The 19,510-nt window shown below is 40.6% G+C and overlaps 1 protein-coding gene across 2 annotated transcripts in view; it reads right to left on the bottom strand.

Annotated features, from left to right (window-relative positions):
• The window catches only part of BMPER (BMP binding endothelial regulator), a 357,423-nt gene that overhangs the window by 17,393 nt on the left and 320,520 nt on the right, over positions 1–19,510 (bottom strand). For both annotated transcript variants that reach the window (XM_082259179.1, XM_082259180.1), the window contains one exon: positions 13,054–13,184. In XM_082259179.1, the coding sequence (XP_082115305.1) occupies positions 13,054–13,184 (131 nt within the window). The remainder of the gene's footprint in view (positions 1–13,053; positions 13,185–19,510) is intronic.

Below are 19,510 nucleotides of genomic sequence, written 5' to 3'. Positions count from 1 at the left end.
CACAAAGATTGTGTTCACTGCACCCTAAAAGGATGTTGTTCACTGCACCCCAAAAAGATTGTGTTCACTGTACCCCCCCAAAGATTGTGTTCACTGCACCCCACAAAGATTGTGTTCACTGCACCCCAAAAAGATTGTGTTCACTGTACCCCCCAAAGATTGTGTTCACTGCACCCCAAAAAGATTGTGTTCACTGTACCCCCCAAAGATTGTGTTCACTGCACCCCACAAAGATTCTGTTCACTGTACCCCACAAAGATTGTGTTCACTGCACCCCAAAAAGATTGTGTTCACTGTACCCCCCCAAAGATTGTGTTCACTGCACCCCACAAAGATTCTGTTCACTGCACCCCACAAAGGATTTTGTTCACTGCACCCCAAAAAGATTGTGTTCACTGCACCCCAAAAAGGATTTTGATCACTGCACCCCAAAAAGGATGTTGTTCACTGCACCCCAAAAATGATTTTGTTCACTCCACCCCAAAAAGATTGTGTTCACTGCACCCCACAAAGATTGTGTTCACTGCACCCCAAAAAGATTGTGTTCACTGTACCCCCCAAAGATTGTGTTCACTGCACCCCACAAAGATTCTGTTCACTGTACCCCACAAAGATTGTGTTCACTGCACCCCAAAAAGATTGTGTTCACTGCACCCCAAAAAGGATGTTGTTCACTGCACCCCAAAAAGGATGTTGTTCACTCCACCCCAAAAAGATTGTGTTCACTGCACCCCACAAAGATTGTGTTCACTGCACCCCAAAAAGATTGTGTTCACTGCACCCCAAAAATGATTTTGTTCACTGCACCCCAAAAAGGATTTTGTTCACTGCACCCCAAAAAGGATGTTGTTCACTCCACCCCAAAAAGATTGTGTTCACTGCACCCCAAAAAGATTGTGTTCACTGCACCCCACAAAGGATTTTGTTCACTGCACCCCAAAAAGATTGTGTTCACTGCACCCCAAAAAGGATGTTGTTCACTGCACCCCAAAAAGGATTTTGTTCACTGCACCCCAAAAAGATTGTGTTCACTGCACCCCACAAAGGATTTTGTTCACTGCACCCCACAAAGATTGTGTTCACTGCACACCAAAAAGGATTGTGTTCACTGCACCCCAAAAAGATTTTGTTCACTGCACCCCAAAAAGATTGTGTTCACTGCAGCCCAAAAAGATTGTGTTCACTGCAGCCCAAAAAGATTGTGTTCACTGCAGCCCAAAAAGATTGTGTTCACTGCAGCTCACACACAGAAAAATGGATGTGGATCACTGACACCTGCCTATCTCCAATCCCACACCACACAGCAATATCGATTGTAGTTTGTAGAACACAGTTTCCCTAAAATTCAGCAGACTCTGTCCCTAACAGGATTGAGAAGAGATCGTAGATCAGGATTGAGTGCAGATTCACCCCACCCCCCACACAGCAATATCGATTGTAGTTTGTAGAAGACACTGACCCTATAATTCAGCAGACTCTATCCCTAAAATGCCTACAACTCGCCCTGCCTAAACACTCCGACCTGTCCCTCAATTCTATCCGGACACAAATGGTTTTTTCCTGCCTATCTTTCCCTAATCAGCAGCCAGCACATTGATGTGTGCTCTGTCCCTTAGCTAAGCAGCAGAATGACGCTGCTGCGGCGGCTGCCTCGAACTTATAAAGACTTGGTCACATGCTTCAGACGGCCAATCACAGCTACTAAGACATTTGCAGGCATGGCTGGGATGGCTTAAGGCACACCAGTTAAACGATTGTTGATTGGCTGTTGAAAGCCCGCCATGAAAAGAGCGCCAAAGCATGCAAAACCCGGAAATAAAACGACCGAACACGGATTTTTACCCGAACATACAGTAAAGTGTCCGTGTCCGTGTTCGGGTAAAAAAAATCCAATTATTCGGTACGAACACGAATAATACAGTCCGTGTTCGCTCAACACTAATGAGAACCTGAAGAAAAACTGATGCAAACTTCATCTGCTTTTTCTTTGAAAAAGGTGTCTAAACTGATGAAACAAATGCATCTGTAAGGGCCCTTTCACACGGGCTTTCCGATCCGGTCCGCCTGCCAGTTTTTTTTCAGGCGGACCAGATCGGATGCTCCATGCACCCCCATGGAGCAGCAGATGACAGCGTTGACATCTCCGCTGACACCCGCTACTCTCCGATCCGACCCTGCCTGTGAAATCCAGACGGATGGAAACCCTATTTTCCATCCATCTGGAGGATCGGATCGGATCAGATGAAAATGGACAGGTGGTCTGTTTTCATCTGATCTCCCATAGAGGATATGACAGGTCCGTCCCAGCACAGATGGCGGAGACTGACCTGTCATCCGCTTGCTTAGCGGGGATCGGCGGATTGAGCAAAACTGAGTCCGCCGGGTGGAAAGCCCGTGTGAAAGGACCCTTAAAGGGGCCCAGCTGTAAAAACACAACAATCCCTTGGTGACTGATAACCTTTTGTTGTTTGTTGTGACCCTGTTATATGAAAAGTATGAGTGCAACCATTGCTGACCTCTCCTTTGAAAATGCTATTTTTTTAGATGCCATGCTGAGGCTTTGGCTTCAATGAGTTCTGGGTCTCTGCAATGTAAAAACATTTGGATAAGGTATATGACACAGGCTCCATTAGTTTCATCATAACACTTTAAAGTGATAATAAAGTCTTGTTTTTTTAGTTTAAAAATAACTAACATATTATACTTACCTGCTCTGTGCAGGGGTTTTGCACAGAGCAGCCCTGATCCTCCTCTTCTTGGGTCCCTCACCGGTGCTCCTAGGTCCTCCCTCCTGCTGTGTCCACAGCAACCAACTTGCTATAGGGACACCCGAGCCGAGCTGCTTTGTCCATTAAGACACGGAGGAGCGGCTCAGGCCTCCGCCCCCTCTCTCTCCTCATTGGCTCACTGACTTTAATGGACAGCAATGGGAGCCAATGGCACTGTGTCTCAGCCAATCAGGAGGGAGAGTCCTGGGCAGCCGAGGCTCTCCTGCAACATCGCTGGATCGAGATGGGGCTCAGGTAAGTATTAGAGGGGCTGAGGGGAGCTGCTGCACATAGAATTCATTAAGATAAAAAATCTTCTGCAGTGAGAATGCAGTGTTTTCTCCCTCTACTGGTCAATCAATACATCTCTATATTTAGGAAAAAAGAAATATCCCAACATCATGAGAAGCATTTCCTTAAAGTGCTACTCTAGGCAAACCCCTTTTATAATAGGGCAGATTTACTCCTCTATTTGTACTGATGACTATTGTCTTTAACCTCCCTGGCGGTATGATTCTTTTGGATTTTAGGTGCTGAAAGCGGTACCATTATTTTAGGTGCTGAAAGCATGTAATTCTTGTGAATGAGCAGCCCAAACCAACTGTATACATTTATTATACATATTATATATATATATATATATATATATATATATATATGTATGTATACATATATTATATATATATTATATATATATATATATATATATATATATATATATATATATATATACGTATATATATATATATATATATATATATATATATATATATATATAAAATGTATACAGTTGGTTTGGGCTGCTCATTCACAAGAATTACGTGTATATATATATATATATACGTATATATATATATATATATATATATATATATATATATATATATAATATGTGTGTGTGTGTGTGTATATATATATATGTATATGTGTATATATATATATACGTATATATATATATATACTGTATATATATGTATATATATATACATATATTTACATAAAAAGTACAGTAAAACTGCAGGAAAGGGCACTGGGGGGCAATGTAATGTGATTTTATTTTATTTTGAACGATATCAGTGTGTTTGGTGCATTTTACATTCGAATTTGCCGCCGGTTCCACCCCCCGGCGGACGTCACGTCGCCGGAGACGGAAGCCGGGGCTCGCAGACGATCGGGAGAGAGCTCCGCCGCCGCACACCGCCCGCAGTCTTCGCTGGATCCCGGAGAAAAGGTAAGTAAAACCTCCTCCAGCATCCAGCGATCTTCCTAGCGCTACCCCGAGTGTGACTCGGGGTTACCGCTTTTGGCACTAAAATCTTACCCCGAGTCACACTCGGGAATACCGCTAGGAAGGTTAAGAAGGAAAGTGAAGTGAATTCCTAAATTTTAGAGTTGTTCCTGGAACAAGAAATAAGGGGAAATCTTCTAATAGTAACAGCTGATGAAGGGGCAAATGTCTAGGAAGGGAAATCCATCACTTTTAGGGATTTCCTGTTGTGTCTCTTGGAAAGAAATTAAAGGTCTTGAGTGGTACACAGACAGCTAAAAACCAGTAGAGCACCTTTTGCTGACCACTACTTAGTGACTACTTAGTGACTCCCACAACACTGTGGTAATACTGTCAGTGCCTCATCTAAATGACTTACTTGTACAAAAATTAAGGAAATGTAGAAAACATTGGGGGAAATATACTAAAATGAGTGCACACGGAATCTGGTGCAGCTGTTCATAGTAATCAGCTTCTAGGTTTTAGCCCTCGTTCACACTGAATGCAGGTTTGAAATCGTGCGAGTTCAGGTGAACAATTTCAAACCTGCATTTCAATGTGAGTTTGGGGGCGATTTGAATGGCATCTGTGCGGGTTCATGGACAGATGTCTATTGAAACCGCCCCTGAAGTCGTCAAAAGTAATGCAGGAACTACTTTTGGAAATCGGTGCAGTGCTGCAAAGTCGGCGTTGCACCGATTGGGACAGTGCCATTGCCGGCAATAGGCTGCGATATGGCATGTAATTTGACATGTCAAATCGCATTTCAAATCGCACAGATGGGAACAGGGGCTCATTGTCAAAGCCTAAAGCGTAACTTCACTCTTTAGCAGTGGCTATATTTAAGCCTTTTGCTGCTAGCATTAGCAAATGGAAAGGAAAGTAAATCAACTTTTTGATTTAAAATTTGTTCTAAACTTTTTTTTTTACATTTCTTTATTTACTTCCTGGCTTCTGGCCTATGCAAATAATGTCATACATCCCAGGAGTCTTCAGAAGGGGAGGAGGGGTTTTCTCAGCTAAGCACACCTTCCTGCCAGCATGACCGAGCAAAGACAGATAGATTCCAGGAGGAAAATGGTACACAAATCATCTGCACTTACTCAAGATGGCCACAGCCAGAAATGCGTTCAAAGCGATTTCTCAACAAAATAAAGCATGGAAACATAGATGGATGGGGGAGTTTGCTTTAAATATTAAAAATAAATGAAATAGTGTTTTTGGTTTGTGGTGCTAAGGTGCAGTATAGTTCCACTTTAATTGAACAAGCTAAAGTTAGAAGGTGATTGGCTACTATGCACAGCTGCACGAAATTAATTGTGCTCCAGTTTTAGTAAATCAACCCCACTGAACATAACTGATAATATTACAATTAACCAATAAATGCTGCATATGATACAATATGAATTTCTACAAATATATTATCTGCTTGCTCTTCTTCACCTGAAAAGGAATTGGATAGTTAGGGTTATTTATTTATTTTTACTTACCTTCTTCTTGTAGAAAGAAATACTCACCTATTTTCCACTTCCTCCCTCTGTGGCCGCGGCCCGCGCCGTCACTTCCGGTTTGCAATGATTCCTGGGAGCTGAACGTCATCGCTCCCAGGAATCAATGCGACGGCACCGGCCCCGGTCGTCACTTCCGGGGCGACGCCGCATTCCCTGCTAAACAGCTTCTGGGCATGCCCAGAAGCTATGAAGGAATGCGGTGCCGCACCAGAAGTGACGAGAGGGGCCGGTGCAGGCGCATTCTGGGAGAAGAAGACGCGGAAGAGGACGCAGAAGAGGATCGCGCTGGCTTCAGCTGCCCACAACAGAGATGGCAACGCTGGAGAAGAAATTTTAAAAGTGAGTATTTCTTCTTGCAGGTAAGTGCGAACCAGGACAGATCAGAGGCTAGCCATTGTGGAATGTACTAGCCCTGACTGTCCAGGGGGTATGTTCATTGAAAAAATGTTTCTGTGCCCAGAACTCCGCTTTAAGATTTGGAGTACATAGAATTAACAGCTGTTTAAAAAGGTTTGAAAATGCTCTTGGCCAATACATTAAAATGTATCAAAACAAATGCTAGATATATTTTGATGCATTTCCATTGACCGTCATGGGCCACAAGTGGGCCACTTGGACACGAGTTTCTGAACGTGTTGTAATATGTGCATTAAAACACAACAGTGTAAATGAGCTTTGTTTGAAGCTTTTTAGTCAGAGAAGACAAAGCTACCACTGAAAACAAATAGGTCAGAAGGTACTGATGTTTATTACTTTTGTGTTTCATTCTGCCAAATGCGATTTATTATGCTGGCAAAAAACTGTTGTTGAATTGTTACAATAAATTATATTTTGGCATGCTACTGCAAGCCAATTAATTTCTGTAAATGCTTTGCAACAGTCCAGTTACATCAGCCTTTACAAAAAAAAAAAAAATAATAATAATGTTGTTTTATGGAGACCTTTATACAAAGCCTCTAGAGAGTCATCATTTTCAATTTCAAACAGGCTGAGAATGTAGGTTTATGATGTCCTGAAGGTATTTTTTGTGGGATTTCCTTTGAACCCTTTATTTGTTTTTCTGGAGACACATAATGCCGCATTCACGTAAACAAAACAAATAACATGGAATCAATTTAAATACATCCTCCACTCAGACTTTATACCACCTATAATGTTTATCAAAATAAAAGTATGATTTTTTTAAATATGCGGAACAAAATAAATATACTTCCAGTAAAGTTGTGGGGGGTCTCACCTTCCAAGGGCACTGCAGATACCTCCATATGCTTGCATTCTCAAGTTATCTACAGAGTGTCCCAAGATCCTGAAAACCTGGGAGCTCCATTATACATACACTATATTACGTAATATTAAGTATTGGGGCGCCTGCCTTTACATGCACATGAACTTTAATGGCATCCCAGTCTTAGTCTGTAGGGTTCAATATTGAGTTGGCCCACCCTTTGCAGATATAACAGCTTCAACTCTTCTGGGAAGGCCATCCACAAGGTTTAGGAGTGTGTCTATAGGAATGTTTGACCATTCTTCCAGAAGCGCATTTGTGAGGTAAATCACTGATGTTGGAGAAAAGGCCTGGCTCAGAGTGTCCACTTTAATTCATCCCAAAGGTGTTCTATTGGGTTGAGGCAGGCCAGTCAAGATCTTCCACCCCAATCTCACTCATCCATGTCTTTATGGACCTTGCTTGGTGTGCAGGCATGTTGGAAAAAGAAAGGCCAACTCCAAACTGTTCCCACAAATTTGGGAGCATGAAATTGTCCAAAATGTCTTGGTATGCTGATACCTTAAGAGTTCCCTTCACTGGCACTAAGGGGCCAAGCCCAACCCCTGAAAAACAACCTCACACTATAATCTCCCCTCCACCAAATGATTTGGACCAGTGCACAAAGCAAGGTCCATAAAGACATGGATGAGCGAGTTTGGGGTGGATGAACTTGACTGGCCTGCATCTCAGTCCTCACTCTTAACCCAATAGAACACCTTTGGGATGAATTAGAACATTAGAACAGAGTGTGAGTTGTCCTTCTCTCCACCACCAGTGCCTGACCTCACAAATGCACTACTGGAAGGATGGTCAAACATTCCCATAGACACATTCCTAAACTTCCTAAACCTTATGGACAGACTTCCTAGAAGAGTTGAAGCTGTTATAGCTGCAAAGGGTGGGCCAACTCAATTTTAAACCCTACAGGCTAAGAATAGGATACCTTTAAAGTTCATGTGAGTGTCAAGGTAGACGCCCCAATACTTTTGGTAATATAGTGTATATCAAACACATATTCCATCATCAAGCTCTGACTCACCTTCTCCTCTTCCTATGGGTCATGAGAGGTTATAGGCAACTTTACTGGACAATAGGAAAGCACAGGAAAAGAAGGCAGGGCATAGCCCAACCATGGAAGTTTTGTTAATATTTGCATTATAGAGCAACACATTTTTTGGGACTACAGGTAAACTGCATATTTCCAGATTCAAGCAAAGATCTGGAGGTAACGGTTTTATGGGGGTAGCACTTCCTTAGAAGATAAGAACTTCTCATAAGTTTGCTTTAATGTTGTAACATTTTTGGCGATAGGAACTTAGATATGAACTAATAAAACTGCCAATTCACATGGATGATATGGTGTATCTACAGGACCACGCTGATGTCCTCTAGAAAGTTTATCAATTATGTTAGTTCAATAAGATAGGAGGATCTTTACTCTTTATTCAGTTTCAGAATAAAAAAAAAATATTTTTTAAACAATTTCTGATTTAATTGAATTAGCTTGTATCTATTATCTGAATGGGTCTTTAAAATGCACAATGCACATCAATTTTAAAACACACTCTAGCCTCAGGTGGGGAGTCCAAGAAAAAGCAATTGCTTTTTTTCACATGAAATCATTAGTGGTTGTTATGTCAAAAATATAATTCAATAGCTCTATATTAATAAACTATTTGTTGATTTGTATGCAAACTTCATGCTATATGACCGAATTGTGGTGTAGAATGATAATTAAAAAAGTAGTGCATAAATACAGTAAACATTTTTGTCAGTTCCCAAGTATTATTTTCATTTGTTATGCATTTAATGAACATAACAGCCAAGATGGTTTGGCCGGGAACCAGTACTTTTCTGGCACAATTTGACACTGCATTATTTTTTTCTGCCCAACATATTAAATAAATAGATTTATTTATTTGGCCAGTTGCATTGAACATAATGAAACCAGATTCAATGTAAAATACATCAGTGCATACTGCATGTCTGTGGTACAGTAGATAATGTATATTTTCCTACGAGCAACCTGTGTATAGTAGACTTTTTAAAACATTTGCCGCAGACACTTCACTTCTCATAAAAGTGTAATGGAACTGATAAATATAAAATAGTGCTGCGCAAATGATAAAAAATCTATTAAAATGTACAATTTTAATAGATTTTTTTATCATTTGCGCAGCACTATTTTATATTTATGTGGTACAGTAGATATTCTTTTTCAACAAAAGCATATAAAAAAATGGGGGTTTATTATGTTATAGATATTCATTAGAAATGTTAATTGATGATCTTACAGAGGAAGTATGGCAGGAAGTCTTACCTATACAATTCCCTATGGTTATATCTACCAGAGATAAGTTCCTCCAAACAAAATTCCTCCATCTGTCTTATTATACCCCTTATATTCTTTGCAAGAGGGACAGGCTTCCCTCTCCCACTTGTATTAAATGCTCTATTGCGTCATTTTACCATATCGTCTGGGAGTTCCCTCCTATCCGAGCTTACTGGTCTGAGATTTTATTAGTACAACTCTTCAGATTCCCAATATCTGTAATCCACTATGATGTTTACAGGGTTATATGAAGGAGGATACTCTCCCTACTGGAATGAAAACATGAATACATTTGCTGTTTTTCTATGCCAAAAAACTGATACTCATGAAAGACTCAGGCCCTACCCTCCTTACCCCTACGGCTAGAAATGTGCGTGTTCGTTTCGTTCCGAATAAATATTCAGACTCATTTTTAATTATTCGGAGATTCAGATATATCCGAATACCTGAACTACAGTATAAACAAAGTTTACCGAATGCAACGACTAACGAAACTAAATTAGTCCGAATTTCAGAAATTCAAATTGAAATTAGAATCAATATTTTACATCGAATTCCAATCGATTTGAACTGTAAACATATTTCTGAAATCAAAGACTGTGTGTGTTATTAGAGTACCATTTCAAAATAATGTTTTTTGTTTTTTGTTTTTTTAAGCCAAAGATGATTGAAAGAGTCATTGTAATCATTTAAATAAGATTTTTCTTTTGTTTTTTCACTTTGCAACATCATTCGAATAATAAAAAAAAAAAATCTAAAGTTTTCTATTAGAAATAAAAAAATGTATTGATTCAAACGTTTTGAATCGAAAAAAAATCTCTAAATTCTAAAAAAGACATAAAACGAATTCCGAATACGAATCCTGAATAGGAATTAAACAAATAAACTGAATTTAACTAAACTAAATAACTAGATTTACGAATCTAAATGAAAGAAAGCTATTTTTTCTTTTTGTCGTGCACATGTCTACCTATGTCTTAAACTTGTTAACCAAGCTATACCTATGCATAGACTAACCTACAAAGCATGAGGCTGCCCCCTGAAATTTACCAAAGTTTGGTCTTTCTGACTCAATTCACAACATACAGTCATAGTTGCTCCAGAGTAATGTTATGTATCTCTATGTTCATAACCCTTCTCTGTCATTGGCTGCCAGGTATTTCATACATTTTTCATTTCATGTGATATGATGTTTGCTATTTTATGTCCTACGTGGGGACCTTCCTTTTTTGGTCCCTATTACACCATCTGTTATTGTCATGTATGGATAAGCTGATATTTTTGTTTAATGCTGTATTGTGTCTCGGTGCTGTGCCTTTCTAGGCAATTTATTATTTTTTTGTTTCTTTTGTATATGTTTGTTATTTAAAGTGGAGCTCCACCCACAAGGGGAAGATCCTCTTATTTGCTCCCCCCCTCCGCTGCCACATTTGGGGGGGGGGGGCGGGTACCTGTGTTTAGCCCCCCTCCTCATTCCCCCACCGCTGGGCCATCCACAAAGAGTTAGCACACTATGTACATGTGCAGTAGAAAACTAACTTTGAAGCCACAAGGCTTTACTGCCGGTTTCCCTTCACAAGAAATGGTGGCAGCAGCACCCGAGAGCCGAGTGAAAACTCGACTGGGGTGCTGACATTGCAGGATTCCTGGAAAGGTAAGTGTCCTAATATTAAAAGTCAGCAGCTACAGTATTTGTAGCTGCTGACTTTGATTTTATTTGTAAGGGGGTGGAGCTCCGCTTTGATAAAGTTCCCTGCTCCGGAACCACTCTGTGAGGACATTGTGTGATGAAAACTAGTAGGGTGGGGCAAGGATGCCGAATATCACCGCACAGCTCTACCTTACACTCCCGGCTTAGAGATGCAGCAGGAGTGAAGGATAAACACTTTGTATCCTCAGTGTCAGGTAGACCCTATAAAATATGAGTGTATTAGCATATGTTTTAAATAAATAAGTGAAGATTATTTTACGGAATTACACTATTGGGATTCTTCCTTTCTTTTAAATCCTACTCTTGCCTATACCTGTGAGAAAACTTATATGGAAAGTTTGGTAAGAACATCTTTTGGATTTAGGACCAACCTGCTGGAAATTATATATATAAATAAAGGCACAGTTGCTAATTTATAATCTGACCAGCTCCCCATCTGGTGAGTCACTTTGGGGGATACGGTGGAAGGAGCACGTTGGGTGTTGCACGTGTTTTTACAAAAGAAATTGCATCATTTGATATATATATAATTTTTTTGCACTTTCTATATTCACTTGGGACTTTATAAAGACTGTGTTGTTAAGAATCATTTTTTCAATCATTTTTGTGTACATTTTAGATGAGTTTATTGATGAATTAATCTTGGTTTTAAATATACCTTTTAAAAACATCAGTTTATATATGCATATATTTTTTTTTTACACAATATTTTTATATATTCTTATTGGTTTTTATTGTCTTGCACTGAGATTTTACCACTGTGTCCAATCACAGCAGGTCACGGGCAGCTCGCGTGCACTCCAGACCCAGAAGAAGCCAGAACGTACAGGTATGTTCTGGCCACCCTGCCACAGTAAATGTGCTGTGGGCAGTCCGGAATTGGTTAAAAAAAAAAATGTTTAATATACCTAAGCAGTAAACATAAAAAATCCCTTTATTCTTGCATTTTTCTTGAAAAAAAAAGCACTGCACTTCCTGGTATGTAAAGCTGCCTAGGCACTTTTATTAAAAAAAAACAAATACTGTAGCTGTATATCTGCTGTGTGAGATCCAAGGCATTGCTGTCTTTGATTACAAGTCTCAGGAGATCTGGAGCAGGATCTGGTGATGCCATTACAGTGTTTGCTCACAGTTCTCCTTGTTGGAGGTTCCGACATACAGAAGCAAAACCCTGCCTTTACCAACATGGCCACAAGGCACACTCCTGATCAGGGCATGAGGGCAAGTTTTGCTGCTAGGAGACTACGGGCAACACGTGTCTATTCCTTTGCCCTCTAAAAAGCTTTTTTTGGGCAGTTTCCGGAATTTAGCTCCCCTTTAAGACTACTGCAAATATTTGTGCAGGCACATTAAGAAGATGACAAAAAGGTGTTGGTGTCAATGGTGCATATCTAGAAATATTAGCAGGCTCTGTTGTTGTTCCCTTGGTTTGGGAAAGTTTTCCAATAAAGTAGAAAACCTTTGCCTCCTCTTAAATGGACAGTTTTTGGTCTTTAAACTTGAAAGCCCCAACAGTTGGGCTTTTCTCAGACTTAATCTTTAGAATCTCCAGGCTGTTACTAGGTTCGGAGCTGTTTGATCTTGTTCAGCACAATGTATGTCTAGCTTATAATACCATGTTAAAAAGTTTCCAAGACTGCCCAGTGTATACTGTAAAATGCCAAAGCACCCTTGAATGCAACTATTTTTTAAAAGTCTAAGGACAAATGATCACCCATTGATCTTCCACTCTCTATTAGGCGGCAAAAGCAAGACTTTCCTGATTTCTGTTGAAATTTAGAATTTCTTTAAAGCATGTGTTATTAAAAAAAAGCAATTCTACAATCTGGAGACTATGACTAAGAAAAACATTCTGGCACGCTAATTTCTTTTAAGGAAAGTTGGAACTGCCTTGGAGACGTTTTGGTTAACACCAAGGAATAAGTCATATTTCATCCTTAATTTTTTTCATGAAGAATTGTGGAAACCGTTTTTAACTGTGTTATTTCTTATTAAGTAGCACTCTGCGTGTAGAAAAATGTATATTATAGTATGAAAACACAGATTTTCCGTATTAATAAGCTTTTGGAATAACACAGCAACACTGTATGTAGTTCTGTAATATGTTCCTCATTATACGACCCTGGGTAACTGTATTATTGGAAGCATAATGATAATTACATATTAGTGAGTGATTGCTCACTGGTGATTCACATACCTGCACAGCTGTTTTCCGGTTTCCAGTGAACTTTCACGCCTTCTCGTAGACATGCTCTGGCATAAGCTATTAATGATTCACAGTAGCAGTTTTTATGAACTGGGCATTCACACATATCTGTCACACATGACCTAAAAATACAAGAGAAGTTCAAATCAGAATAATGTTCTTCTATTACAATAGTTCTATATTTTACAAGCACAAACAGGATACTGCTCAATTGTGTAAAGATGGGTGCAAATTAACAATAGCGAGTACCGCAGTTAGATGCTATTAGGTTTCATATCATGCAGCATATGATAAAACACAGTAAACAAGAGTCAGTTATCTGTCAGTTTGAAAGAGTGCAAATACACAATCCCAATGCTCTAATGTTCACATCTGGTATTATATAAGAATGATCTGGAAGAGCTGTGAAAGTATAAATTAGCTGAGGTCTCTCTCATCTAAATTTACTACAATGACTACAGGCTGCCAATTTTACTCTTATAGAAGCTCAATCTTAGATAATATCACATGCCCAAAGGGAGTGTTGAGATGCTAACTTTCCCACATACTTGCAGTCATCTGCTGCTGAACAGATTTGATTAGATAAGATTTAACTCATTGTTTGAAAAACGCAGACAGGTAGGGTCTTTAGAACAGAAGAGACTCTAGTGGTCTCTTCTGTCAAAAATACTCTTCCTGGCCTGTCAGTGGTAATGTAATCTGAATCACGCCTGCGTTGCTCAGACCACATTAATGGCACCCTCACTGTGCAGTAGTGATGTAACTTGTGACCATGTGCTGGAGTGACAGCATCGCGCCCCGCCATTCAAGTGGCCAAGAGGACAGAAAGAAGACCGGGATGGAAGCAGTTGGGACCAACCAGATCAGTGACAGTCCAGCACTGTAAGGTACATTTTGACAGGTAAATCTGTTGGCATATATCTGCACAGGGATTATGCAAAAAAGGCAGAAAGGCTGGTGCCATGAAGGTTGGCTAAAACATAATTTTATTAATGCAGGTGAACAATAGTCAAAAAATCCAACACATTTCAGCCATCAGACCTTAATCATGACTCAGTGATGGCCAAAATGTGTTGGATTTTGGACTGTTGTTTTCCTTCATTATTAAAACAATGTTTTAGCTGACTTCCATTTAGCCTTTCTCCCTTTTTGCAAGGATTGTTCATGGAGGTTTGCAGAGTGCCGGGTTCTTGAGGCTGACCAGGCAGGAGGGAGTAGATTGGGTGCGCCTGTTTCTGCACAGGGTTTAGTGAATATAATTTTTCAACAGAGTTTATTACCACTTTAACTAACAGAAGGAGAGAGAATAAGAAAATAATACAACCAGATACAAAGCTGAACATCAGGCATTTATAAACAAAAATACAGATCATCGTAGTAATATTTTTATTTCAAATCATTAAAGCGTATGTAAAGTTGGGTTCTATAGGCAGAAGATCTTTTTATCTGAATACATTTTCTGGATAAAGGTAAAAAAAAAAACCTTCTGATGTCTGTTCCTCTCCCTAAACACTTACATGGTAGCACTCTCGGTAAAGCGCTTTCCCCACCAGCAGCACAGCACTGCTCTCTCCCTGCATTCATCAGGCTTTACTTAGAGTAGAGGAAGCCATTGGCTCCTGCTGCTGTCAGTCAAATCCTGTGAGGAGGGATTGGGGGCAGGGCCAAGCCGTGCTGTGTGTGCATCTATAGAAACACTCAGTCTGACAAGGGAGCATGCCTGCACGAGTGCCCCCATAACAAGCGTTTTGCTTTGGGGGCACTCAGAGAAGAGGAGGAGCATACAGAGCCGGCAGGGGATTCGAGGCTGCTCTGTGCAATACCATTGCACAGACCTGGTAAGTACAGGGCTGCTGTTAGAAATCACGGGGGCCCCGTACAGCCTACCTAGCAGGCCCAACCCCCCCCCCCCCCTTGAATATACCAAGACAATATTTTCACTAAAAATACACTAGAATCATTATTAGCGGACACAAACATAACACAGAACCTGTGTGAATTAGCCCTTTTTAATTGTTTTCTTACATTTTAAAAACAAAATAATACATTTTTTTTTAATGTTAAACATGTTTACAATTGTTTTATTTTACAATTTTTTTAATTATTTATTACAATGTTTAATTATTATTATTGTTTATTTTTTTTTATACATTGTTATTTTTTTACAGGACAGGGAGGCGGTGGTAGATTCTCCTAAACAGGAGTTGCATCAGGAGGCTCTGGAGTCTCGTAAATCAGTAGAGATGGTAATTGTACGCCTGGCATGGTTTGCACACTAACACTGTTTAGGAGAATCGTCCACCCTTCAGTGAATTCGGCTAGCAAGGATAAAGAGACTCTTTGAACTGCACCTTGCAGCACCAGCCAGAGTGACCCTGCTATCCACAGTTTTCCTTCCCATGGAACAGATGGGGACCTCTGTGGCATGAATCCGCTCCCGTTGCTTAAGGAGACAGACCTCTGGTAGAAAGAGTGCTGACAACTTCTCCCTCGCTGCTAGAGGCCATCCCACCTATAACAGAACTACTACACTATTTGAGTTAGTTTACTCCTGCGGTTGGCCTGATCACCTGTGGGGGTTTTTCTGCCTGGCACCAGAGAAGAGGTCTATATTTATTAGCCTGATCATGTGGTCTTGATGCGGTTGAGAACCTATGCGGTTGAGAACTCATGGGGCTTCCACATACCTATTTGACCACTTTATAATTTGAGGGTCAATCTCCTCTGGTAAGCAGGTTTTTCCTCCAGACACAGTGGTGAAGTGTGCTTTCAGCAGTAAATGTAATTTAAATGCAACTAAATGTGTTGTAACGTCAGCCTCCTAAGTACAGAAACACTGAGGCTGGATGAGGGCCAGCACTAAGTTCCCTTTAGATTTAGTTTAGTACACATGTGTTGACAGTGAACATGCTGACAGAAGGAGAGAGGAAAGTGGGTACTGGAGTTCTGCTGCTCCTTCTTCGAAAGGTCAGCAGATTGGTGGTATGTCTTTTACCAAGCCATGATGCTAGAATGAAAGCCTAACTCCATGCTTACCAAAACATACAAAAGCACTGCTCTAAAGCCCCTTTCTCCGGTATAAACCAACATGACTTGTTAATACCGGTGCAGGTTGTATAAAACAGATTGTCAGACCTCAACATGCTACAGAATAATGGTGGTCAATCACACCCAGGACACAAACTTACTGTGACTGAAACTGAACCAGGTAGTATGGGACCGCTTTAGCTCTGCTCTCCACCCAGGAGAGGTCCCTCAGACATGTTGCGACCCCCCAGTGGGCTTAATCCTTGTGGCCTTAACATATAGTCATATATTATCTTAACTGCTATGGCCTTTACAAACTTCTCTTCCTGTTTTCTTTAACAGAGACACATTGAAACCAAACTAGGCCACAATGCATAACTGACATACTAGCAGAGACAAAACAAAACTTGCAACAATTCTATAATATATTAAAACAGAATTTCACCTAAAAAAGTTCTGCTTATCTTCCTCCTCTGCCCCTTCCTATTGTGAACATTTTTTTTTCAGGGAGAGGGTTTTAACAGGTACCCACTCCCAATCTTGCTCAGTTCGCACCTCCCTCATTCCTGCCCACAGCCTCCTGGGACACATCACAGGTCCCAGGAGGCTGTGGAACTGTTACGATAGTACAGTGTGGCTTGCACATGTGCAGTGGGGAGCCAGCTGTGAAGCCATACAAAGTCACAGCAAGTTTAACACAGATAACATGGCGGCACTAGGGACCTAAAGACTGGCAAAGAACCAACCCGGGGAAAGGCAGCATTGGATCTCTGGGCTGGTAAGATACAGTATTTGTAGCTGCTGACTTTTGTTTTTTTTTTTTAAACCTGAATGAAACTCCTCTTTACCACTTGCCGACTGCCCTGCCACAGATACAGTATACTGTTTAGAAAGCGGGAAAGCCGATCCACAGGACCAGGGGGAGTGATTGCCGCCGGGCACCCATGATCGCTCTCCGCTCAGAGAGAACGACCGTCTGTTTTTGTAAACACAGCAGACCGTTGTTCTCTCTGGAGTGAACACAGAGCGCTTGTGATCCTCCTATTTAGGATCACAGGTCTCTGTGTTGATTCCACAAGTACCTCCCCCATACAGTTAGAAAACACTCCCCTAGGCTCACACTTAACCCTTTGATCGCCCCTGGGTTAACCTCTTCCCTGCCAATGTCATTAATACAGTAACAGTGCATATTTTTAGCACTGATTACTGTAGTAACGTCACTGGTCTCTCCAAAAATGTCAAAAATGTGAGTTAGGCGTCGGATCTGTCCGCCGCAATGTTGCAGTCCCGCTAAAAATCGCAGATTGCCCCATTACTAATAAAAAAATAAAATAAATAAAAATGACATAAATCTTTCCCCCTAGTTTGTGCAAACCAATCAAAATACACTTATTGGGATTTTTTTTTTTTTGCCAAAAATATGTAGCAGAACACAAATTAGCCTAAAAGGAAGGAAAAATTAGATATTTACATTTTTTTTTTTTTTGGAATGTTATATAATAGAAAGTAAAAAATATTGGGTTTTTTTTTTTTCGGAATTGTAGCTCTTTTTTTGTTTATAGCACAATAAATAAAAATCATACAGGTGATTAAATACCACCAAAAGAAAGCTCTATTTATGGGGAAAAAAGGACATCAATTTTATTGGGGTACAGCGTCGCATGACCAATTGTCAGTTAAAGTAGCGCAGTGCTGAATCGCAAAAAATGGCCTGGTCATTAAGAGGGGTAAAACCTTCCAGTCCAGAAGTGGTTAAGCACCACTGATTCACAACTTGTTACTAGACTGATTTCTCACCGACAGCCAGCTGTTGCAGAGCTAAAACCCCAAAGACATTAATAGCCATTTGGGATGAAAGTACAACAATTTGAAAATGTCAGTAATGATCCACTCTTTGCATGCACTGAGGCCCATTTACTTAAGAGAAATCCATATGATACTGCAAAAATGTAACAACAATAATGTAATGTTGCTAAGGATGTGATCCCAGTGAGTCATGGACAGCAGAAATATCAGCAATTATTCAAATGAAATAATAATATGTAATTATAATAACGAATTCCTCATTACCTTAGTATATACAGGATATTTACATTTGCATGGGACAGCTGGGATTATTTGGGAGAAATACCATTTCAGAATTTAAAGCTATTTCCTTATGTTAGCGATTGAATGAGTGAAAACAGTTATAACAATTGCCAGTAATGGGATAAGCAGGTATAACATTTTAAACCTTAACTCAAGGCAAACCAAGGGCATTTTATGAAATCAGTGGGCCTGTGTGCAAGATCATAAGCTGGGCCTCATTGCATGATATAAAAAAGTGGCATTCTTTGTGCATTGTGGCAAAGAGTAGGCATGGATTTCAATATAACTGGGGTGTAGCTAGTATTGTAAAAGACCTGGGCTGTGTTTAGGAACCTTAGCAGTAATGTGTGTGCCGAATGGTGGGTGTGGCCAAATTGTGTTACAGTGGGAGGTGTTTAAAGGGTCATGGTTAGCTAAAGCAAAAGCCTACTTGTACTCATAAAATAGTCTTAGATTGATGTGCCATAAGCATGTAAAAAAATAAAAATATTACATATTATTTGGGTACACGGAAAACAGACAGAAAGCTAACATTTTGTCTGAGCCGACTTTACAGAAGACGTTCACTAGAATAGTCAGGGACTGCTTAACTACCAGCAACTGTTTAGACAATTAACACTTTGGTCAGTAATCATGTATGGGTGTATCTTGTGCAGAATAGAGTGCATCCTCAGTCTTCATGATCCTCCCTATCCTCAATCTTTATAGTCCCCACCCCTATCTTAGTCTACACAGTCGCCCACATCCTCACTCTTCACAGTCCCCCCATCCTTGGTCTTCACAGCCCCATCCTCTGTCTTCACAGTCCCCCCATCACCAGTCTTCACAGTCCCCCATGCTCAGTGTTTAGAGTCCTCCCTCATCCACAGTCTTCACAGTCCTCCCATCCTCAGTCTTCACAGCCCCCCCATCCTCAGTCTTCACAGCCACCCCCCATTCTCAGTCTTCATGAACCTCCCTATCCTCAATCTTTATTGTCCCCACCCCTATCTTAGTCTACACAGTCGCCCACATCCTCACTCTTCACAGTCCCCCCTATCCTTGGTCTTCACAGCCCCATCCTCTGTCTTCACAGTCCCCCCATCACCAGTCTTCACAGTCTCCCATGCTCAGTGTTTAGAGCCCTCCCTCATTCACAGTCTTCACAGTCCTCCCATCCTCAGTCTTCACAGCCCCCCCCCCCCATTCTCAGTCTTCACAATCCCCCATTCCCAGTGTTTATAGACCTCCCTCATCCATAGTTTTCACAGACCTCCCATCCTCACTCTTCACAGTCCCCCCATCCTCGTCATTATAGTCTCCCTCCCATCCTCACTCCTTACGGTCCCCCCTC

This window comes from Pelophylax lessonae (assembly GCF_965119305.1).
Source record: "Pelophylax lessonae genome assembly, chromosome: 5".
Taxonomy (NCBI): domain Eukaryota; kingdom Metazoa; phylum Chordata; class Amphibia; order Anura; family Ranidae; genus Pelophylax; species Pelophylax lessonae.
The sequence above is the reverse complement of the archived record's forward strand: the minus strand, read 5'-3'. Positions and strand labels throughout refer to the sequence as shown.